The sequence below is a fragment of the Labrus bergylta genome, chromosome 6 (assembly GCF_963930695.1).
Source record: "Labrus bergylta chromosome 6, fLabBer1.1, whole genome shotgun sequence".
NCBI classification, from domain to species: domain Eukaryota; kingdom Metazoa; phylum Chordata; class Actinopteri; order Labriformes; family Labridae; genus Labrus; species Labrus bergylta.
In genome coordinates this window covers 22,220,790-22,243,844 of record NC_089200.1, presented here as the reverse complement: position 1 = coordinate 22,243,844, position 23,055 = coordinate 22,220,790, and the positions used below count along the sequence as shown (strand labels likewise).

The following is a 23,055-nucleotide window of genomic DNA, read 5'->3' as shown; positions in this document are numbered from 1 at the left end:
GTGTGTGTCTGTGTGTGTGTGTGTGTGTGTGTGTGTGTGTGTGTGTGTGTGTGTGTGAACACATTAATCTCAGAATAGAGCTCTTCTTCCTCTGAGACTAACAGCTCATTATCACAGCACATTATCCAAGGACCCCCCAACACAAAGCACCTCACCCTCTCAGCCCACCTCACCTTCAGATGGAGCCCACCCCACCCCCACCATGACACACATCTTTATAAACCCCCCCACCCGACCGCTGATCTGAATGATCTCTGTTTCACCTTTAAAACCACATGACCCCCAAATCATACGACCTCCCCTCCCCTCACAGTCACCCCCCCCCCCCCCCCCCCCCCCCACTCAAAGTCATCCCTGTTCCCCTCACCGTCATCCTACCTCCTCTCCGTCCCTGTGCTCTCTGCCTCTCGTCGACATCTTTCCTGATTTAAACGTTTCTGATGAGAATCCTTCACCTCAATCTGAGCTGTTTCCCTTATTAACCTCCCAGGGGCTCTCACACACACACATACACGCACGCCTGCTGTGTGTCCTTAATGAGGTCTAATTTTTTCCTTTTTTACTTCATCTGTAGCCCTTTTCATAGTGCAATTTTGCAAAAGCAATGTAACAAAGCTCCATCGTCATCATGCCCTAAGACATTCCGATTTATTCATTAACAGTGTAATGTTGGTGTCCCAGTCTGTGAATTTACATTTCATCACACAGTTGTGTAAGCTCCACATACACACATGCAGACAAGCACACACACAGCACTGTTCTCCCCCACTGGCTCTGCCCTCTACAGTGATCTGGTCCTGCCCCTGTACGACTCTATTCTTTTGTTGGCACAGAGTCCCTCTGTGACATTCACATTGAAGGAGAGACGTCAATAGGGCTTTTAAGTAGCCACTGTGGAGCGAAGAGTGAAATTTAACACACAAACACACACACACACACACACACACACACACACACACACACACACACACACACACACACACACACACACACACAGTGAGCTGAATCACTCAAGTAGACTGATCACAGAGTGGGAGGAGAGGGAGAAGCTGGGGACAGGTAAACATCCAGTGGAGTCATCATTTAGAGAGAGGAGAGATCATCACTGATTGAAGAAACAGACAAACAGAACTCCACCCAACTTTATGTGGACAGAGTCCTTTACCTCTCAGCTTCATGAGGGTGGAGTCTCTCACCTCTGTGTTTTCAAATTAACCTAGGTATATGTAGGCTAGATGTTGAGCATACTAAAAAGTGGAGCTAACATATACTTTTTTTTTTTTTTAAAGGTTTAATTTAGTTTTTTCTCAAAACCGCTCACTCCCCTTTTAGGTCCCTGTAAACAGCAAAGGCTTCACAGTCAAATAAACACATTTCCTGTTTTCAAGACTTGAAAATTGTTCATTATAGAACCTGACTAATATTATAATATATTATTTAAACATCTGTATGATAAAATTGTAGGCTATCTAATTTGATAACGTGAAACTTTGATGTAGACTATGGAGGGTCTCCATGACTAACAAGAAAAGGTGTTGAGACCTTTTCAGTATAGGCAGCTTCAGTGCAGACTCACTGTTTGAGGATTTAACGACCCACTCTCACTCACACTCAGTGGTTTTGTGTGGCTGACACTACACTCTCACTCCACACACATAGAAAGAGGAAGAAGGAAGTGTGGTGTCAGGCTGCTGTGATGTCATTCTTAATGCGTGACTGTAAATCACCTGCAAGCAGAAGATGCCACACACACACACACACACACACACACACAATAAATAGTGATTTATTCACAATAATGAAATCAATCAATGACCACAACATTACAGCCTTGCTGATTTTAATGGTTGTGTAGCTTAGCATTAGCCACATCAGTCAAACCATTAGTCGGACTGCTAAAAGAACAAACATATTTTTTTAAAATAACACTCATCCTCCTTTATTGTTAACATATAGGCCTACTTCCTTCATTCCCCACAATATACCTTGGCTTTTGACAGGTCAGACAGATTAAGGTGTGGGTCTCAAAAGACCCTTCATCTTCACGAGTTCTGACTGAAACAAAGACGAGAGACCACAGATCTCCTATTTCACATTTTCTGCACTCATCTTCCTCATCCTCTTCTTCTACCTCTTCTTCTGTGGTGGAGGTTTGTTTATGAATAGAAAAAAGTATTTTCACAACACTTTTTTTTTGCCTTTTCTTACTGTTTGTTTATTGTATGATCGTTATTTGTGATAGCCTATAAGTTTATTGTTTATGTCCTGTTAGTGTTGTTTTTTTGTGTGTTATTCCATGGCGAGGATGTTCCTCTGAGACGCACCTGTGCACAGACACCACACAGCAAGACACGCAGAGGCTGACAGCGGTGAGAAGGGCTCACCCCCATAGGCCCACAGGCGGAGCGGCCGGTTCTGTATGCGGAGGCTCCACGGCTGACACACAGCCAACTGCTGCGATGTTTGACACAGGAATTGAAAATAAATGTGTGGTGAGTGCAGATAAGGAAAGTGGTGGTATAAAAATGGGGAGAACTGAATGGGTTGAGACTAGTACAGCTGGTCAAGTGGAGTCTGGCGCAACAGAACAGTTGAAGGCTACAGAACAGGTGGAGGGTGGTGAAGCAGTACAGGTTGAGGCTGTTGATAAGGAGCGGGAGCTGCAGTTTGGTGCTGGGCAGCAGCCAGAGCTGGTACAGGCTCAGATAACAGTCAGGTGACTAAAGACTAAAGTTTACAGGACTTGCACCTTTTTCTTACCTGTCACCGATGCCTGGAGGACTCTGAGCTTCACTTGACCACCTGACCCGAGGCCTTTGATGTGGATGTTTTCTGGAGCCACTGTTTGATAATGATTTCCTCTCTGACACCACCTTCTCTTTAGCCATCTTACAAGGATTTCCATTGAGAGACTGGCAGAAGTGACAGGTGTACGGTCAACCAGAATGCTACGGAACCTGTTAGATGGAGTGTGGCAGTCTCTGTCAGCGCCTCTCCGGGTTTTCGCTCAGAGAAGGTCTGGCGGACCGGTGGAGTGAGGGACATGAATATGTCTTCGCTTCCCTTAATGTGAGTCCAGAGGTGCAGGAGTGGAGAGAGGAGAGCGACCAACTATTATCCCTAAAGACTCTGAAGGTACTGAACCGTCTTCTTTTTTCTTTTTTTACAGAAGTAAGAGAGTCAAGATGGATAGAGGTTTTTGGCCCTTACTTTTACCCTGATGGCAGCTGGCGGGTCCTGTTTAACCATCCTGTTGAGAAATGGATGGCTGACATCCAATGGAGGGTTATACATGGAGCAATAGCTACAAACAGACACAGAGCTCACTTTGATCCAGGCACTGGGGAGGGTTGTCCTTTCTGTTCACCGCCAGAGACCTAAGACCACTTAGTGGTGTCCTGCCCCCGTTTGGTTGATCTATTTAAAATGCTGCAGGAGTGGGTGGGGGTTTGGGAGAGGTTTTCTCTGTTCCCCTCTTTGTCTTTGGACCAAAATATACTCCCAAGAAATGCAAACTACATTTCATTTTTGCAAGTGCCAAGCTGGCATTCTGGAAATGTAGAAAAAAAAAAACAGCTTGGAGTAGGCTGGGTGGACCCATTTGTGAAATTGTTCTTGCATCATTATTTTGAAATAGGTATTTAAGGATTTCATAGAATGTTTCATAAGTAAAGTTAGTTGGAAAATGTAAAAGCTGTCAGACTGAACTGAACAATAAATGAATGTTAGAGATGTTTGACTGAGAGTTAATGTTAGTGATGTTTGACCGAGAGTTAATGTTTGAGATGTTTGACTGAGAGTTTCGGCAGGGTTACTACAGGGCAAATACACTGGGGGGCGGGGGGGCTAATTAACTCCACGCTCTGCGTCTATGCAGCAAACTGAAATGCTGATTCAGTAAACAGCCTGGAAGGGAGGCATGCAGTAAGAGAGCGCGAGAGGCAGAGAAAGAGTATCTAGCAAAGTGATGGATGGAACGCTCAGAGGGACAAAAAGTATTAAATGATGGAAAGAGAAAACTAATCCAAATATCAGAAAAACATGCTTCATAAAATAGTTTTTGATTTGAATAAACTGAGGAGATCATTGGATTCAATTAAACAATGACATCAGATTACCTACAGCCAGTGTTTAATCTGAGCGCTCTGTGCATGTTATAAAGAGAAGACCGCCATCTAGAGGTCAAACAGGGGAATGGACCAACACTGAGACTACTGCAGAGCAGCAAAGAAACCACGTCAGTGTGTTTTTACACAAGAAGAAGAAGGAGAACTCAATGTGTGTGTTTTATGCGTGTGTGTTTACACAGGGATCCTCTAAAAAGTGCAGACAATGTTTAAAGATTCAACACGATGTTCACAGAGTTCAACTGGTCATATTAACACATTTCTTTTTTTCTGTGTTGTTGAAATTATTTTGAGGAGTACTTTTTACAAGATCTTTATTAGATTTTAGTCAGATCTTTTTTGGATTTTTATTATATCTTTATTAGATATTTGTATTAGATGTATATTTGAAATGTATTAGGTCTTAATTGGAATTTAATTAGATTTGTAATAGATCTTTATCAGTTCTCAATGGGATCTTTAAAAGATCTTTATTTATTTTTTACATCTCTATTACATCAAACAGCTGAAGAGAGATTTTATAGAATTATCTCAAACTAAATAAAGTGGTTTAGTTAAAAACTGATCAGACAACAGTTCAACTTATTGTTTTGGTGTGTTTGATGATGTGATCGTCTGCATTTATTGATTACATTAAATGAACATTAGAATCAGAACTTTTTTCTTCCGTCTTTTTTATTAATTAGTGTCTTTTATGCCCCCACTTTAAAAGCCAACAGAACTGTTTCAGAAAGTAAACAGAGTTACAGCTGTTATGGTACAGACACGTGATGTAAAGATAGAGAGCTGAGATTTAAGGCAGAAAGGAGATACAGGTAGACTCCAACACACCCACTTGAATTCAGTGTTTGTGTGTAACCATGATCACACAGCAGAAAAAGTTCACCTCGTACCTTAAAAGCAGGTTCACTGACTCTCACAAGCTCATCAGAGTTTAAATAAAGTTTCATTTGAAGTCCATCCAGCAGAGAGCACACATGTTCAGTCTTCTTCCTCTTTGTCAGCCGTGTCCGTTCAGTGTAATCTGAGTCTCAGCGGTCTGATCAGCCCCTTCTTTTCTCTGCAGGAAACCCCACGACCTCAGCAGAGCAAACCGCTCAGAGGGAGGACAGGAAAAGTAGTCCCTCTGTCTCTGAGAGTATGTTTCAACCGGCGGGACGATGTCTCTGTAACTCCAGTCCTGAAGACACACAAGACTCTGATTACTTTGATTTATCTTGATTTGAATGCAAACATGCAGTCAGATTAACTTCAGGGAAATTTAGTATCACAAACAAGAAGCAGGTTAGATGAGAAGTTTTTGTGTCTTCATCGGGTGATAAGACACAGGAAAGTTGTAACCTTGTGAAAACTGTGTAAGGGGCGTGTAAAGACACACAGAAGTTAAGGGAAACTGTTTGGTGGAGAAGAGGCGTCTCGTGAATGTGATGTCTGTGAGCAACAGAGAGAACTTAGTGCCACACGTGTCAGAGAAGCAGCCAGCTTGGCTGACGCACAACGAGCAGCAGATTCAGAGGAGTGAAACTGATTTTCACAATGGAGCAAAGTGAATGTTGTTAATTTTCAAAATGTTGTTCTTTGATTTGAAGTTGGAATGATTTCAGTTGCTCCAAATATGAGCCGAGCTTCAGCTAATGACAGGTGTGATGATGGTGTGTACCTGCCAGTGGAGGTTGAAGGCCTCCAGCAGCTTGATCCGTCCCTCCCTGCTCGGCACACAGTCTACAGGAAGAGGCTGCAGCATGTCGGAGCCCCCCCTCACATCAGCAAATACCAACAGAGCTCTGATTGCAAACCAGCCCCCAAACCGAGGGTGGACACACACCCCGAACATCTTCTACAACACACACACACACACACACACAGTAATTATTTCATGATGGCTACAAACAGTTTTTAATCTAGGTTTTAAATAGTTCATAAAAGTGAATTATTTATTACTCTGTCTGTCCACGGCGGCTCTATAATATCACTCTGCTGGTAGTAAAACGCTCCTCCGGACACATGGGCCGCTGTCTGAGCCAGAAAACGAGGCCTCCTGCTGGGCATCAGCTCATAGTCATAAATCACCTCCACCTGCTGCCCCGGAAAACACTGAAGACAGAGAGAGACAAGTCACAGTTAAATATGAAGTCATCAGTTTGTACTGCGATGTCATACGGTAAACCAGTCAGAAATGAATCCTCTCTGTCTATTTATGTTTAACAATACGTAACATATGATAACATAATCACAAACATGAACAGACATACAATGTCTCACACACAGCAGAGGACACACCCTGTCTCACATACTGACCTGAAACACAGCAGACGACACAGTCTGTCTAACACATTGATCGATAGGGTCAGACACACCCTGAAAGGCCTGTCCCTCCAGGAAGGGCAGGAAGGCTTTTTCAAACATGGAAGGAGTGCTGAAGACAACAACAGCCAAAGTGTCATCTGGATATGACAGAGCCAGGGAGGGGGGCAGGACGGCATTATACCAGCCAACCTAAGATGCAGACAGGTAGAGAGAGAGAGAGAGTTTATATGAGTCAACCTGAGAGGGAGACAGGTAGAGAGAAAGACAGTGTTATACCAGTCAACTTTAGAGAGAGAGAGAGAGACAGACAGGTAGAGAGAGCGAGAGAGAGTTATACCAGACCACCTAAGAGACAGACTAGTAGAGAGAAAGAGTTATCAGTGTTTCCCCTAGGTTTACAGCGTTGGGGGGGTGGAGACAAGCCGACACAAACACTTGAAGGAATCTTGGTGTTCATGTGTTACTTTTAATGACAGAGGTCCATTTCTATAGGAAAGGTATCCTTAAATGACTTCTTTCCCTGATTTCCGACTCTATCCACTATCCTATCTCTACGATAAAGGCACAAACAGCCCCAAAAAATAAAAAATAAAAAATAAAAATAAAAAAATATATTTTTTTACTTGACCTTCAGGGGGGGCGCCCCCCCAATATAATGGTAGGGGAAACACTGGTTATACCAGCTGACTGGAGAGAGAGAAAGACAGGTAGAGAGAGAGAGAGATTATACCAGCTGACTGGAGAGAGAGACAGACAGATAGAGAGAGAGAGATAGTTATACCAGCTGACTGGAGAGAGAGACAGACAGATAGAGAGAGAGAGAGAGATTATACCAGCTGACTGGAGAGAGAGACAGACAGGTAGAGAGAGAGAGATAGTTATACCAGCTGACTGGAGAGAGAGACAGACAGGTAGAGAGAGAGAGATAGTTATACCAGCTGACTGGAGAGGCAGATATGTAGAGAGATAGACAGCAGTCATCAGGACAATCGTTTCACTTAGACTTAAAACACTGTAGTGCATATCGCAGTTTCCACATTTATCTTGTCTGAAATAGTTTACATGGTGACGTCATAAAATAATATATTATCTGAAATACTTTACATGACTCTTACTTTTTCTTTAACGTGCTGTTCATTCAGCAGGTGACTGTGTTCAAGTGTGATTTATTTAAAAAAAAGTATCTCTGACGCTACATTAAAGAACATACACAGCATTAATTATAACCAAAACACAGCATGAACTTTAACATTAACCCTAACCCACACACAGCATTAAATATGACTAAAGATAACCCACACACAGCATTAAATATGACTAAAGATAACCCACACACAGCATTAAATATGACTAAAGATAACCCACACACAGCATTGAATATGACTAAAGATAACCCACACACAGTATTGAATATGACTAAAGATAACCCACACACAGCATTGAATATGACTAAAGATAACCCACACACAGCATTGAATATGTCTAAAGATAACCCACACACAGCATTGAATATGTCTAAAGATAACCCACACACAGCATTAAAGAAAACGCGCAGACACCTTGAGAGGATGAACCTCAAAGCCGAGTCCGGATAAACTCTCCTCCAGAGCTCCGGTTATTTTTTCCACACTGTCTGAGGACGCCGCCATTGCTGCTCGCAAACACAAAGCGATGGATTGTGGGAAATGTTGTTCTTTGGACTGTTTAGATTTTATAGTTTCCACTGTTTGTTCTCCTTATTAAACAAACAGCCTAGACTTAAGTGAAATAGATCTTAATTCTCTACAAGTTTATTTCATGGTTAAATAAAGGTTAAATAATAAATACATATCTACACCAAGAGGACAAAAGACAAAGTCCTCCAAGTTTGGATAAATAACATAAAACGAATGTAGATCAATAGTACATTACATAAAAATAGATAATATAGCACACCGTGATAAAGAGCGCAATAAACATAGACTGTCAATAACCCTCATTACTTAATAACTACATTACCCAGAAGACGTCTGCGGCGGCGTCTTTACGTCATCACGTTGCTGTTACGGGCTCCTTGATTCAAAAGTGGAGTCGTCAGGTTTTCAGTGAGTATCCTGATTAGCAGCTAACCTTAATGATGTTTTTCTTCACTTTAAATGGATTTTAGTCTTTTTTTTTTTTAAAGTTTGATGTTTATTTTATTTAGTAACAATTCATCTCACACATACATATATTAAAGTTATAAACCTCCAGGAACGTAAAGGTTATAAACACCGAGAGAAACACGTTACCGGACCGCTGCTGCTATCTGCCTTTAGCTTGTTAACAACATTAAGGTGTTTAACGTTAGCCCCGCCCCCTTCACGTTATACAGTACACAGTAGAATACGTGTATTCACAGGTGGTATGAGCATGAGTTCAGGCATCCCACCCTGATGATCAGCTGATGTTTAAATCCTCTACTTGTAATTTTATCTGCTCAGTGACACAGACTGCAACCTCACACACCGGTACAGATACTGATGCACCTGTCTGAGGTAACACCTCTGTCAGGTATTCTGTGACACTCTGTCAGCACACACACACACACACACACACACACTTCCATTATAAGTAAATACACACACACACACACTGTGTTTGTGTTAGTTTCCTGAGTCATGAGCTGGGACCGACAGGTGAGCTCCCTCCTCTCTGTGACTGATGGCAGCGTGGCGAAGATGAGGGTAAGTACCATCAAAACATCTTCATCATATTTAACATGAATATAACTCAGTGGGTCTCACAGTTGACATTACCTGTGTACTAGTGCTGTCGGTACTGCAGCTGCCTGAAGGTGTCACTAACACCTAACTAATGTTAAATGTATATAACCGTATTAACAGTAAAAAGATGATCAGTGACTTTTTTTGTCTTTTTTTGTTAGGAGAGACTGGGATCAGGAGGGGAAGGTGGGTCAACTGTGCATGTGTGTGCATGTCTGTGTGTCTTTGTGTGTGTGTGTTAAATCAGTCTGATTTGATTGATCCTCCTCTTCCTCGTCAGATTTGTTTCCTTCAAAGGAGACGATTATTGATTCTGATCCGGACCCCCCCATTCCTCCTTCTCGCTGCCAGCTCCAAAGAGAGCGCCCCCTATCTGACAGCATTCAGTGGTCAGACCTGGCTGCTCTACAGTCCCAACTACGGATACAGAGACAGGTGTGTTCAGAGAGCACTGTGTTCATAGATAGGTGAGTACATAACAGTTGTGTACAGAGACAGGTATGTTTAAGTGGTGAGTGGTGAACCAGTATCAACAATGTCACTGGTATTCCATGAAAGCGCAGCTTGGATTTGTATCTCCATTACAACAGGTCTACCTGATTCATGTTGAAATGAGCAGTTGTAAACACTGTAATTCCCTATGGTGTCGTTGAAAATCTCTCCTAATTATGGCTCCTCTAATTTGCTGATAAAAACATTCTATTTCCTAAAAATTCTTCACAAAAATGCCCCCTGTTATTATGATGTTGAAACACTTCTATTGTGAAAGAGTCTTCTTTTTCTTAAGAACATGTTCTTTCAGCTTAACACATCTCTGCAGGAGAGAAACAAGACTTAAAATCACATAGATTCAGTAATAAGCTACAACACACACAACAGCACAGTGACTTATAAAAACATCTTTCTCTGGTCTTAAGCACAGAAATGATTCTAGTCAAACAAGCTTCTTTGTTGGGAAGAATGAGGGTCGTAGTGTGAATATATGTTCATATGTGCAATCCCCTTTAGTACTGTAACACCGTAATGTAATATCATTACTGCAAAAAACAGCATACTGTGATATGAATCCCAGGACATATCGCCCACCACTAATGTGTGTGCAGAGACAGGTGTGTGTGTTATAGTGATGTCATCACTGAGAGAATGTTTCATGTCTTTTAGGAGATTCAGTCTCTGACGCAGAGAGTCATCACCATGGAAACGGAGAGATACAGTCAACGCAGCCTTATTCAGAAACTACAGGGTAACCTGCTGCTGACATCACAGCTACACAACTTCACACTGACAACAAGCTCATCACATACACTGTATTTGAGAAGTGGGCAGGGCTACAGCATGGTCACCCATTGGTTTGTAGAGTTCTCTTTAAAATACTGTAGTCTATTTAGTTCACAGTTAGAAATTACACTCTCTCTGTCCTAGTTGACAGGTAACCATGTCAGTGACTTGTCCTTCACAGGCAGCCCTGCCCTTACTCCTCCCCTCTTTCTGGTTTATTGACTCTGAATGGGACTATAATTTACTAAATGAACATTTTTATTTTTTGATCAGAAGTGAACATCTATGTCTCTGTCTGTCTCTCTCAGAGGAGGTGCAGAGGCTGGGGAACAGGAGGGGGGAGGAGTGGAGGACGGAGGTGGTATGTGAGCTCAGCAGTCTGCGGGGACAACTCACAGGAGCCACATTTCTGGGCAACCTGGAGGACAGGTGCATTATGGGTGTAGCTGTGGGGTGGGGTGGGTGTGTCTTTATAGAAAAGGCCTTATGAAAGTGTTCTTGTGTTTCTTTAGTTTGAGCTCAAAGCTCCAACACCAGAGGAGAGACATAGACCTGGTGAAAACACAGCTGAGTGAGTGTCTCTCTCTCTCTCTCTCACACGCACATACACACATACACACTCACACATAACAGACACCTCTCCCCTGTTACCCCTCTGTTACAGTCTCTGAAGACAGCACAGAGAGAGGTCACTTAATCCCCCCATTTGTCCTCTAATAGGGCTTTCACACTTGCAGAAAACTCCTGAAAAATTCCTGATATTTCCAGGACGAGCTGCTTGTTCAAATAAACAGCCAAAACTTTCACTCGGACTTTATCTGGAGTTTCTCCTGCCAGCCCCAAGTGAGCCGATGTGAGAACGCAGCAGGATATTATCCGGAGAATTCACCTGAGCCTGTATCAGAATCAGAATCGGGTTTTATTGCCAAGTACATTTACACATACAAGGAATTTGACTTGGTGTATTAGTGCTAAACAATTAACAAGGAAATAACGCAGAACTGACAGTCTGAAAAGGGTCAGTGTGTGTTCTGTGGTCTAACAGGGGTGCAGGAGGAGGAGCTTCTCCACCTGCAGAAGGAGACCAGAGAGAGCAGGAGGCAGGGACAACACACCTGCAGGGTAAATACACACAGTAACACACACACAATATAATACACACACTGTATATTATACAGTGTATGTTATGTTAAACAGTGGGTAACACACACCCACACACTGTATAATAAACTCACATTGTAACATTGTTTCAGCACTAGATAATAAAAAAAACACTGTGCAGCACTGTTTGTAGATTTGCCCAAGGCATTTGTCACAGTTGACCTCTTTTTGCTTTTGTAAAAACTCGATTATTTAGGCTTTGATAGCAATAGTTTAAAGTGGTTTCATACCTCTCTGATAGGTTCCAGTGTGTCAAGATAGGTGATGTCAAGTCCTCTTTTCTCAACATCACAAAGGGAGTTCCCCAAGGTTCAGTGCTTGGTTCAATGTTGTTCACCATTTATATAAATGAGATGACCACTTCATTACACATCTGCAATCCCCATCTTTATGCAGACGACACAGTCCTTTTTACATCCTCAAATATCATTCATGATGCAACTGAAAATCTGCAGAAAGCTTTTAACCTTTTTCAAAAATCATCTGCACAGCCTGAAACTGGTCCTGAATTGTGCAAAGACTAAATGGATTATATTTTCAAATGCAAGGCATTCTGATATAGCAGTGTTCAAATTCCTTCTTGTAATAATATACTAATCGAGAGAGTGCAATATAAATATCTTGGTATCTGGATAAATGAAAAACATACTTTTAAAACACACATTGAAAATCTCTTACCTAAACTTAGACAACATCTGAGCTTTATTTTAAGAAATACATCTTGCTCCCCTTCATTTACTAGGAAAATAATTATTGAGGCAGTTTTCTTTTCTGTTCTTGATTATGAGGATCTTATTTATGGACGTGCAGCTAGCACTACTTTAAAACCTTTGGAGGCAGTGTATCACTCTGCACTCATTTTTTTCTGGAGACATCAATGGGACACATCATTGTCTTCTGTAACTGGCCTGCCTGCTCTTACTATTAGAAGAGACATTTATTTATTTATTTATTTATAAAGCCCTTTTAAATAAGCTTCGTGCGTATCTTTCATCTATGCTTTGTTTTAACGAGGGTAGCCACGGTACACGGTCGCAGTCATGGCTCACCCTGCAGGTTCCTAGAATCCACTCAGAGTTAGGAAGGTCTGCTTTTAGTTACTACGCACCAAACACTTTGCTTCAAAGACATTTTAAGATAAACACATTATTAATACTGTGACAATTCCGAGTTTTAATTTCTGATCTTATTGATTTGAACTGTTTTTGCTTTTAACATTTTAATTGTTCTTACTTATTATTTTTACTCTATTTCATTGTACTTTCTTGCCTTTTAACTAAATGTACTTCCTGTTTTATTCTTGCTGTTCTCTTGCTTTATCTGCATCTGGCCTCTATGTACCTCGCTACATTGCAAATGAGGGTTCTCCCTCAATGTGTTTTCCAAGGATTTAAATAAATGAATGATGACATTGTTCAACACATTGATAAATACATACCAGTAAAACACACACGTTGTAACTTACTGAATGTGTGTTCATCTCTCTCCTCTTGTGTTCTTTTTTTGTCACTGTGTGGTTCATGTATGTGTTGTGTGTGTACTTTGTGTTTGTGTTTGTTCAGACTGTGGAGCAGATGACTGAAAGCTTCAGGTCTCACAGCTGTGATATGACAAAGACTCTTTCTGACACACAACGAGAGGTCCAACAGATCAGGTGTGTGTGCGTGTGCGTGTGCGTGTGCGTGTGCGTGTGTGTGTGTAAACCAAACGCATTAATCAATCCATTCAAACAGGTCAACTGTGTCACAGCTGAAGGAGGAGATCAGGACTCTCAGAGAACCTCTGCTGTCAGCACACACACCAGGTGAGACACACAAACCAGGTGAGACTCACTCACTCACTCACACACACACACAGTAGAGTGTAATTGTTGTGTTGTGCTTCAGGGGCGTCCCCGCTCCTCTCTCTCCCTCGCAGAGGACTCAGACCTGAGGTGGACTCAGACATGGACTCGGACGACTTAAGTCTGACGGCGAGTCTTGATGAGGTGAGCTCAGATGACCTGTCCTGGACTGACCACAGAGACCCTACAGGTACACACACACACACACACACACACACACACACACACACACACACACACACACACACACACACACACACACACACACACACACACACACACACACACACACACACACACACGTCAAGTTTTTTTGTATAGCACGTTTTAAACAGCCTCAGCTGACCAATGTGCTTTATGGAATCAGCATCATTAAACAGATAACAAACATATTGAAATCATGGAGATCACAGTAAAACATACTAACTTTTAATACAATACACAAAACACATTTTATAAATGAAGTATTGTTTTAGCTCATTTCAAAGGCCAGGGGAAAAAGGTGGGTTTTGAGCTGTGCTTTGAATGAATGTAGTGAGTTAGCGCCTCTGATGAGGGGAACCATTTGATTCCACAAACAGGAGCCTGCAACTGAAAAGCTACAGTCATCCCTGAGTTTCTGCTGAGTCAGAGGGACGACCGGGAGAGACTTCTCATAGGACCTGAGTGATTGTCCTGGGGGCGGGGTAGGGGATGAAAAGTTCTGATTAATAGGAGGGTTCTAAACATGGAGTGACTTAAAAACAAGTAATTTAAAAATAAACTTTTAAAATGAATTCTAAAATCAACAGGGAGTACCTGTTAAAAATCTGGCAGCAGCGCTCACACACACACACACACACACACACACACACACACACACACACACACACACACACACACACACACACACACACACACACACACACACACACAGTGGTTGCTATGGAGGTATGAGAATGTTTTGTCCTCCTCTATCAGATCTTCATCGCAAACACCTGAGGGATCAGTCTGGACCCTCACACCGGTCCATTGCAGATCCACACCTGCAGGATGAGAAGGAAGATGACGATAACGATGAAGATAACGATAACGATGATGATGACAATGATGACAACATAGTGAACCTTGATGTGGTATCTGACCTGAGTCTGAATGATCTTTGACCTATATTTCAGACTTTTTGTGTTAATTGATCACACCAGGGGCCCATTTCTGAAAGAAGGTTCAACAAACCCTCAGTCTAACCCTGAGCTCTGAGTTGATTTACCCTCAGATGGGAAACTCTGAGTTTTCAGTTCCAGATCAGCAGATTTCAATTTGTTAAATCAACTCTGAGTAGGTCCACTCGGTGTTCAGCGCTTGCACCACAATGATAAAAAGCCAACATGAATGGAGCCCTGATTCTACGATTCACCATGGCAACAGGTGACAAAAAAGAGATCCTCCTACTTCAACCATTTCGAAATATAGCCTATCTTCATGCGGACATACTGCGAATATGAACAGGTTTTAAGAAGGAAAAAAGGAACGATGTTGCAGCGGCAAATGAGAGAAAAGTGGTGTAAGAGAAAACAGCTGCTCGCGTCAGCACGTAATGAAGTCTGTTCATGTAATATTTAATCAGAATTATAATATTGCAGGTCAAAACTGGTGGAATTGTATTAAACCTACAATTTATTTTCATTAAGATGCAATCCAGCAGAAGAAAATGACTCTAAAACGGCTCAAAATTAAATATAAGAACATAATAGGCTCATATAGATTTAAAGTTAACTTCATTCAGAGTCTATTTGAATGTGCATTAACTTTATCCCCAACATAGGCTAATCCCTGTATTCACACCTATGATTCACACACATAGCCTAGGCTAAATATCCTCTCACCTTTATCCCGTTTAGTTTATTCATTAATTAGGCCTAATTTAACATCTCCTGACGTAAATGTAGGTTCTAGGGTGGAGACCGAGAGAAACTCTGGGTTCACTGAAGAAAACCTGGTCCCGACCTGGTTAGGTTCACAGACTCAGTTACCATAGTAACTGACTCAGAGGTAAAGCTATCTCTCCCTCTAGAACGGGCTGGAGTTACCCCTCTTTCTCGGGTTTGAGTGACCTCCCCTTCTGAAACGGATAACCATTTCCCTCATTTCAGGGTTAAGGGACTCAGAGTTTTCACAAAACCGTCTTTCAGAAACGGGTCCCTAATGGCTGCAGAACAGACCTGTTGTTGTTATTGCTCCACTGTGTTTTACAGTCGCTGGTCGCATCATATGACTCATGTAATGTTTCAAAGTTGTTACCTTAAAAATATTATATCCTGTATTAAAGCAGATCCTCTCGAGATCTCTGAAGATTTCAGATTTTAGCTGAGGCTAAGAGGGAGAAAATGACTGCATAAAGTGTTAAAAATGTGAGTAAAGGTTTGTTCTTCAGTTCAAGACGGAGAGAGATAGAAAGAGGGGGACATTGAATTAAAGAGGTGAAGAGACAAAATTCTGTTTCCTTCATGGTCCTCCCTCCTTCACTAGGATAAAAAGCAAGATAGATACATAGATTTGTATTTAATATGGACATCACAATTACATTGTACAAACGAGATGCATTGTTTGCATGTTTTAGCACACATGCATCCTCAACACTTGTTCACAGGCCTTAAAGAGGTATTGATCCATCAATCTGTGGGTGTGGCTGTGTTATTCCTCAGGCTGTTCTATGTATGTGATATATCTCATAGCCACATGGGGGTGCTGTTAATCTATCAATGGTCCTGTGTGCAGAAGTAAAATTTAAAGGTCTGCAATGGTTCTTGTTCCTGGTGGTTATTTTACAGCTCATGCTCAAACTTGAAACTCATCTTTTGAAGAATAAAAAAATATGTTTGATGTAGCGTTCTGCTGTGAGTCTATATTCAAACACAGTGTGTTTTGTTTGAGGTTTAGAATCAGACTGTTGTTGGTTTCCTTCATTGTTAAAAATATTATAACTCTTGTGTTACAGCACTAACGTCTGATTCCTGTGAGAGCTCAGCCTTACACAACCTGCATGTTCAGTCAGTGTCTCCTTTTACATACAAGTAAAGCAAATAATAAACTATACGAGATCATTATGATAATAACATGATTAAATATATTATTATAAGTTATTAAGAGATTTGTACTGGGCACTTTTAAAAGGACATGTGACCAAGCGATGAGTCTTCATCTTAATCAGCTTCATCATCTTAATCAGTGTCATCATCATCATCATCATCAGTGCTGCAGCTTCATCATGTCAGAATCACATTTAATTGGACAGAGGGAGAAATTATTCAAGTGTTATTAATGTGAGAGAGAGCCAAAGTAAAACCACATTATGCAACAGCAGTTATTTGACCTAATGATAGAGCTTTTAGGACCTTAGACTGTAAATAGAAATTATTGTAGAGACTAATAATAAACTTATTATAATGATCTCATGAAAACTTAATAAGCGAGTTGTCTTGTTTAGCTGCTTGTCTTGTGGTTATATCAAATTAAATGTCAGGTCATATTTATAATGTTAAAAATTGGGTGGAAGTTGACAAGTTGGTTGGCCAATGTTTTTTTTTCCCCATAGAGCTTGAACGCAGCATCAGCTCGGTGACGGGTCTCCGAGCATCGTCAGACCGTCAGACCGCCGCCGACTGAAAGGTTGGAAATGTCGATGCTCTAGCCCACATCCTGATTAAACGCAGGCCCGCTATCAGTTAGTAATATTTTAACTTAGAGTACACGATGTTTTAATGAATATTTCCGCCTCGTTTGGCTACAGTCGGTGCTAGAACAGCCTTACATGTTCTGCACCGTTAGCTCGTTAGCCGTTAGCATTGAGGCGCTAGCTGATGCTACAGTGTTTTCTAATAGCAGGTTAGCGTCCGTTAGCCAATGTTAGCCTCCCGGTTAGCTTGTCGTGTCATGGTTATATTTGTGATGCTCGGTGGCTAACGAACACCGTGCTCCGGTAAAATATCATTATTTTGTAAAACCGTGTCGTGTTTAACGTTACCGGGGGAGGTTTACCGGAGGCTGAACGTGCTGCTCTCTAATCATTTGACAGCTCCGTGTCCGCGGAGACATGGACACACCGGGGAGGACCACACCGGCCGCCCTGGACTTCACCGTGGAAAACGTAGAAAAGGTGTGTGTGTGTGTGTGTTTGGGTTTGTGTGTGTGATCACAGCAGCTATTACAGTGAAGGTAGATCTACATGTTGTGTTTCTATTTGGAGGTGATGTCAGTGTGTGTGCAGACATACATAAAGCTCAAATGTCCGACGTCTTTGAATGAGTCCTGAGTGATGTTGTTAGCTCTGGAGATGCTCTGCTGCGTGTGTGTGTTTGAGTTGCAGGTTGATGAACTCCCTGTTGGGTGCCTCAGTCTCTGAGGATGGGGGATTGGGTGGGGTGCTGGTAGTGTTTTTTTATTTCACAATTCCTTTGTCGATGTAAACACATGTTTCCATGCCACTGAAGCCCTTATGTACATATGCACATGTAAATGATAATATTCTCAGAATGTAAATATAAATGGACAGCATCCCTCAGCCTCCTCCCATTAGACAAGATGAAGTCAAAATATGTCCATGATGATGCTGACATGTTTGCGCTGTAAGTATCAGCTGTAAGAGCTGCGATATTGACAGAACAGAAACACAGCTGCCCCTGCTAGCTGGCTGTGGTGTAGGTTGTAAGCTCCGCCTCTTCCATGTAAACAGATGGGACATGAGTCAAACTCAAAAATCTAAATGTGCGTGCGTGATAAGACTGACTCAGCCTGCCCGTTCAGAGTGTGATATTTACGTCCCTGTGACGTCCCTCTTTCACTCTGAATGTCATGGAGAAGTAATGGGGGCCGAAGTGACCGACGTTGACTGGGACACCAACGTTACACCGTAAATATATCAATATGGATGTATAAAGACGTGATGAGATAGGTGCTTCTTGAGGGCAGTGTTGTGAAATCACACTCAGAAAAAGGCTTTAGTGTGTTGATGGGGATGATGGTCCCTTGTACTGCCTGTGTTGTGTGGGTGTGCGTCACACAAACAGCTCTTTGTTCAATCTGATAAATAAAAGCAGCACGTTGCCAGTATGTTATGTTAATGTATGTATGTTGTACATCTCTGCTCCACATTATTGCTGACTACCTAACTTAAACTAATAGTTTAAAGGAAACATTAGCTACAGAAGGAGGATTGTTGATCAGCGGATTCAGATGGAGCAGAGGCATCATGACACACGTCCTGTCGCTGTCAGTTACACACAACACACTGATATGAGCTCTGACAGTACAGGTTTGGATGATACTGTGTGCATTTGTGTACAGTGCTGGTCTATATTCCCGGAACTCCTCCTCTGACTTCTCTTCCTGCTCTAACTCCTTCTCCTTCTCCTTCTCCTTCTTTAACTCCTCTTCCTCTTCTGCAGGCTCTCCATCAGCTCTACTATGATCCAAACATAGAAAATAAGAACCTGGCCCAGAAGTGGCTAATGCAGGCTCAGGTCTCTCCTCAGGCATGGCAGTTCTGCTGGGCCCTCCTGAGCCCAGAGAAGGTACACACACACACACACACACACACGTGCGGACACAATCACAAACACATGGGAACACACACACTCTTACACACAATCTCTCACTCATGCTTCATCCCCCAGGTTCCAGAGATCCAGTACTTCGGGGCGAGCGCTCTATATACAAAGATCTCTCGTTATTGGTCGGACATCCCGTCAGATCAGTACGAGTCTCTGAAGACTCAGCTTTTCTCTCAGATCGCCTGCTTCTCCTCTGGCTCCAAGATGGTTCTGACCCGCCTCTGTGTGGCACTCGCCTCTTTGGCGCTCAACACTATGCCAGAGGCGTGGCCAGGAGCCGTGGCAGAGATGGTGCGAGTGTTCCAGGAAGAGGGGGGAGGGGTGGATGGACGGGCTCGCTGCCTCGCTCTCCTGGAGCTGCTCACTGTCCTGCCAGAGGAGTTCCAGACCAGCAGATTGCCGCAGTACAGGAAGGGACAGGTACGTCTGAGCCCGTCCCCAGTAGAGGAAGGGACAAGTATGTCTGACCCTGCCCTAGGTACAGGTAGGTCTAACCCCGCCCCCTGTACATGAACGGACAGGTACGCTGACAGGCTTTAGCGTAGCTCCTACCTGCTAACCAGTTAACAAAACGACAACTCTAGGGCGCAGTGTATCTTAGTGGCGCCATCATGATGATGTCAGAATGAGTAAACTCATTAATCAAATGGATAGTGCACACATTGACTTAATTATTGCTCCCTGCAGGTTCGGGGGGCTCTGGGCAGAGAGTGGGGATCGGTGTGTCCATTGCTGCAGCAGCTGTTGAGGAGGACGGACAGCCCTGGGGCAGTGAAGGCTCGCGTGCTGCGCTGCCTGTCGTCCTGGGTGCTGCTGGATGTCCCCCTGAACGAGAGCGAGGACCTTGTTCATGACTGCTTCAGCGCGCTGCCCGACCCCGAGCTGTTCGACACTGCCGTGGAGGCCATTGTGAACGCTGTGTCTCAGCCCGACTCCCAGAGGTCAGTGCAGATATGCGTATGTACCAGCGTGAGAACCAATATGATCAATATGTGGTGCATGTCTTTACTGGTTTCACTTGTTTATATGGAGAGTGAAGGTGGAGATGAAACTGAACATCGGGAGGGGGGGGTGAAGGGGCATCAGGAGGATGTAGCATGGGCATGATAACAGCGAGGGGGTAGCAGCGTTTGTCGGTTGGCCGCTGTTGCTATGGTAACAGAGCAGGGGAGAGATGTCATCATGTCCTGGTGGATTCAGAATGGCAGGCCCCCATTACACCCCCCCATATAGAGGGGGGAGGGGAGGGAGTAAACCTCTGCTCCCAGTCACACACTGATGTCATGTGGGTAGGGGGAGGAGGAGCAGATCCTCCATAACTACAGCCTCCATCTTTAAACATCTGCAGAAACTGCTGCTTCACCTTCACTTCAACTCTCTCTCTCTCTCTCTCTGTCTCTCTCTCTCTCTGTCTGTCTGTCTGTCTGTCTCTCTCTCTCTCTCTCTCTCTTTTGCTTACCTCTTTGAGGCGATGCTATTGGTTCATTTTCATCTTGTTGCCAGGCAACCTATTTCCCCAGTCTCCCTGTATTGCAGTAATAACCGGTGAGGGGGTTAAAGAGGGAGACAGAGTGTGTTTAATATCAGGAGAGAGGGGGAGTTCCCACACACATGCACCCAAAGAACTGATGTCAAACATTCAGAAATAAAATCTTGAGCTGAGTATAACGTAGACTTCTGATTGGTCAGAGCAGCAGCTGTTTCAGGTGTCTGATCTCAAACTTGTACAGGTGTAAGTCTCTGTGAGGTCCAGGAACCCATGGGGAGCTCAGACTTATTTCAAGTAGTGGTCAGTATTTGTTAAAGAGGGGCTGGATTCATTTTCTGATAACATTAATATGACCAATGGAAGGATGGTTACCTGCTGATTTATTACTCAAAATCATCCCATTAATTCAGTGGATATTTTTTTTACCAATCATTGAGAAGTTTATGATGGCACATGAAAATGAATAGTAATGAATTATATAAACCAAAACAAGTCAGACACATTTTTTTCCCTTAATTACTGCAACAAATAGGGAGTTGCCGATACTGATAATTGACGATATTTTCCATCCCTCAAAAATATGTTACAAAAAAGTGAAAGACTTATGATGTACTAGCTCGCTCCGGTTAATAGTATATAAGATGTGGTAATGATATTAATAAAAACAACTAAAAACAGGTTTTATTCATTAACCTAAAATTGAGTCATTCAAGTAAAAACACTGATGACCAGAACAAGTATTGAGATCAAAACTATTACGACAGCATTTCAAACTAGAATTGGCAGGCTGTATCTTGAGTCCAAAGTATTAAAAGGTTGTTTTGAAACCATCTCTCTCGACCGCTTGAACTGGCAACATATCCTTTGCAACATAATTGGTGGCAGCGTTTGTTGTTTCTTGCCATCTATTGCCCTTTTTGCTGAATGACTGCCAAAGTTTGTTGACTGTTAGCTGCTCCATTGTGGTCGTCTTACTGTTCAAGCTTTTCATATTCTTCATACTCTTAGCATGAGGGGTAGGAATCACCAGAGTCCCCACGATTCGATATTATCGCGATGCTCGAGACATTGCGATACAAAATATTGTGATTAAGCTTTTTAACTGCATATTATGTCCACTACGCTAAACGAAATCAAGAACTTTTTTGTCAAATTAGAAAAAAATCTCAGTCTATTCATCTCACTTAAGTCTTTTTATTTCTACACAAGGGGAGTCAAGCCCACAGACTGACCAACACTGTGATCAAAGTAAAACCCTGTAAACCCTTCATGCACCTCACAATCTGAACTGTTGGTATTTCAGTCTAATCCAACTTGAACATGAATTTTTAACAATGCAACTTGTTCAAAATGAATTGTGCAACCCCTTCAGCAGTTAAAAATTTAAAAAAAATATCTAAAATATCATAGTAAAAATATCGATACTTGGCCGCCATGACACGATATAATATCACCACACAAAATATTGCGATACTATGCTGTATCAATTTTTTCCCCCACCTCTACTGTGCAGTGGTTAATTTGCAGATGATGAAACAAGTTATTTGTCTGACTCTGCATGTGTTCTTTTCGCGCATGCGCAGTATTCTGTCCTTTCACACCATGTTGCACATTGTAAAAACAACAATTAAGATATATATTAGCTTAAACAATCTATATCACACACTCCAAACCCCCCATGTATCGCAATCCTGAATAAATACCATCAGATTTATCGATCCTTACAGATCCACTGATGTGTATGTGTGCGTTATTACTGTCTCCTAGAGATACTTTTATTTTGAAGCAGCCGTATCAGTAAATTTGGGTTTTTGAGCTTTAGCAACGTAACATAACTCAGAGGTCTGAAAATAAAAACTTCAAACCACAGATTTAGTTAGAAGCTTCAATGTAGCCTGCTAAGAGTTGAACACACAAGGACTTATAAAAACATCTCATATTAGCTCATAGTGGCTTATTTTTAATCAATACATTGATCATTTTGCCGCTCAGGTTTAGTTGCAGCTAAATCAGTCCTTGTGGAAACAGTGCTCTGGAGACTAGCCAGCCTCAAAATAATAAAGTAAAATCACTGAAATACTGTTTAACCTTTTTATGAGAGACACAAACAACGTGTCAATATTTTTTTTAGTAGCTGAAACATTTCCCTTCATAAAATAGCCTTTTATTTAAACATTATAAGCCTTGACTATTAAATTGTACGTCATCACACAATGCTGTTGGATTAAAAAAAAGGGCTGATATAAAAAAAGGAAAAAAAATAAAATTATTATTATTATTATTATTTTTTTTAATGTTGTTTATGTTTATGTTTTTTAATCCTATGGACAAATGAAGAAAATGTTATCTGAAAACCCTTTTGTTTGGATCTTGAGTATTGTAGATAAAATACACTACTTGTTGGTTTTAGAGATGTTTTATATATCATAATACAAGTTTTTGTCTTGGGCTACAAGACTATCAACCTCTGTTGCACGAATGCTATGGGCAAAAAAAGTTAACGCACAGCTCTTTTGTG

The 23,055-nt window shown here is 42.0% G+C and overlaps 3 protein-coding genes across 6 annotated transcripts in view; 2 read left to right on the top strand and 1 right to left on the bottom strand.

Moving 5' to 3' along the window:
- Positions 1-1,905: 1,905 nt before the first annotated feature.
- mmachc (metabolism of cobalamin associated C) lies at positions 1,906-8,143 on the bottom strand. Of its 2 annotated transcripts, none has more exons than XM_065956018.1 (5): positions 7,994-8,143; positions 6,426-6,623; positions 6,069-6,221; positions 5,792-5,964; positions 1,906-5,307 (listed from the first exon to the last, which is right to left on the bottom strand). In XM_065956018.1, exons 1-5 carry the CDS (start codon positions 8,081-8,083, stop codon positions 5,208-5,210), a joined length of 714 nt encoding a protein of 237 aa, XP_065812090.1. In that variant the 5' UTR covers positions 8,084-8,143; the 3' UTR covers positions 1,906-5,207. The 2 variants fall into 2 exon arrangements, with proteins under 2 accessions (XP_065812090.1, XP_020487501.1); XM_020631845.3 differs by having other exon boundaries at positions 5,788-5,964; positions 7,994-8,142.
- Positions 8,144-8,486: 343 nt separating this feature from the next.
- On the top strand, positions 8,487-16,322 carry LOC109982553 (coiled-coil domain-containing protein 157). Its single transcript, XM_020631841.3, has 12 exons — positions 8,487-8,518; positions 9,063-9,139; positions 9,340-9,364; positions 9,459-9,613; positions 10,340-10,421; positions 10,765-10,885; positions 10,969-11,027; positions 11,502-11,578; positions 13,180-13,271; positions 13,351-13,421; positions 13,504-13,650; positions 14,421-16,322. The coding sequence occupies exons 2-12, from the start codon at positions 9,074-9,076 to the stop codon at positions 14,603-14,605; spliced, it is 1,080 nt and encodes a 359-aa protein (XP_020487497.1). The 5' UTR covers positions 8,487-8,518; positions 9,063-9,073; the 3' UTR covers positions 14,606-16,322.
- A 714-nt stretch (positions 16,323-17,036) lies between these two features.
- LOC109982525 (importin-13) overlaps positions 17,037-23,055 on the top strand; it is a 19,345-nt gene continuing 13,326 nt past the window's right edge. Inside the window, exons 1-5 of one of the 3 annotated variants that reach the window (XM_020631787.3) lie at positions 17,037-17,108; positions 17,515-17,595; positions 18,884-19,009; positions 19,112-19,468; positions 19,736-19,989. In XM_020631787.3, the coding sequence (XP_020487443.1) occupies positions 17,533-17,595; positions 18,884-19,009; positions 19,112-19,468; positions 19,736-19,989 (800 nt within the window). In that variant the 5' untranslated portion in view covers positions 17,037-17,108; positions 17,515-17,532. Of the gene's footprint in view, positions 17,596-18,883; positions 19,010-19,111; positions 19,469-19,735; positions 19,990-23,055 lie in introns of all 3 variants that reach the window. The other 2 variants (XM_020631786.3, XR_010666549.1) reach the window with 2 other exon arrangements.

Excerpts from the sequence above, each read along its gene's own strand:
- LOC109982553 (XM_020631841.3), top strand. The coding sequence starts at position 9,074 with ATGAGCTGGGACCGACAGGTGAGCTCCCTCCTCTCTGTGACTGATGGC. Across the intron at positions 9,140-9,339 it reads GCAGCGTGGCGAAGATGAGG|GAGAGACTGGGATCAGGAGG; the intron begins GTAAGTACCATC and ends TTTTTTTGTTAG. Across the intron at positions 10,422-10,764 it reads CCTTATTCAGAAACTACAGG|AGGAGGTGCAGAGGCTGGGG; the intron begins GTAACCTGCTGC and ends TGTCTCTCTCAG.
- mmachc (XM_020631845.3), bottom strand. The coding sequence starts at position 8,083 with ATGGCGGCGTCCTCAGACAGTGTGGAAAAAATAACCGGAGCTCTGGAG. Across the intron at positions 6,624-7,993 it reads TTGAGGTTCATCCTCTCAAG|GTTGGCTGGTATAATGCCGT; the intron begins GTGTCTGCGCGT and ends TCTGCATCTTAG. Across the intron at positions 5,308-5,787 it reads CCTTCAACCTCCACTGGCAG|GACTGGAGTTACAGAGACAT; the intron begins GTACACACCATC and ends GTGTGTCTTCAG.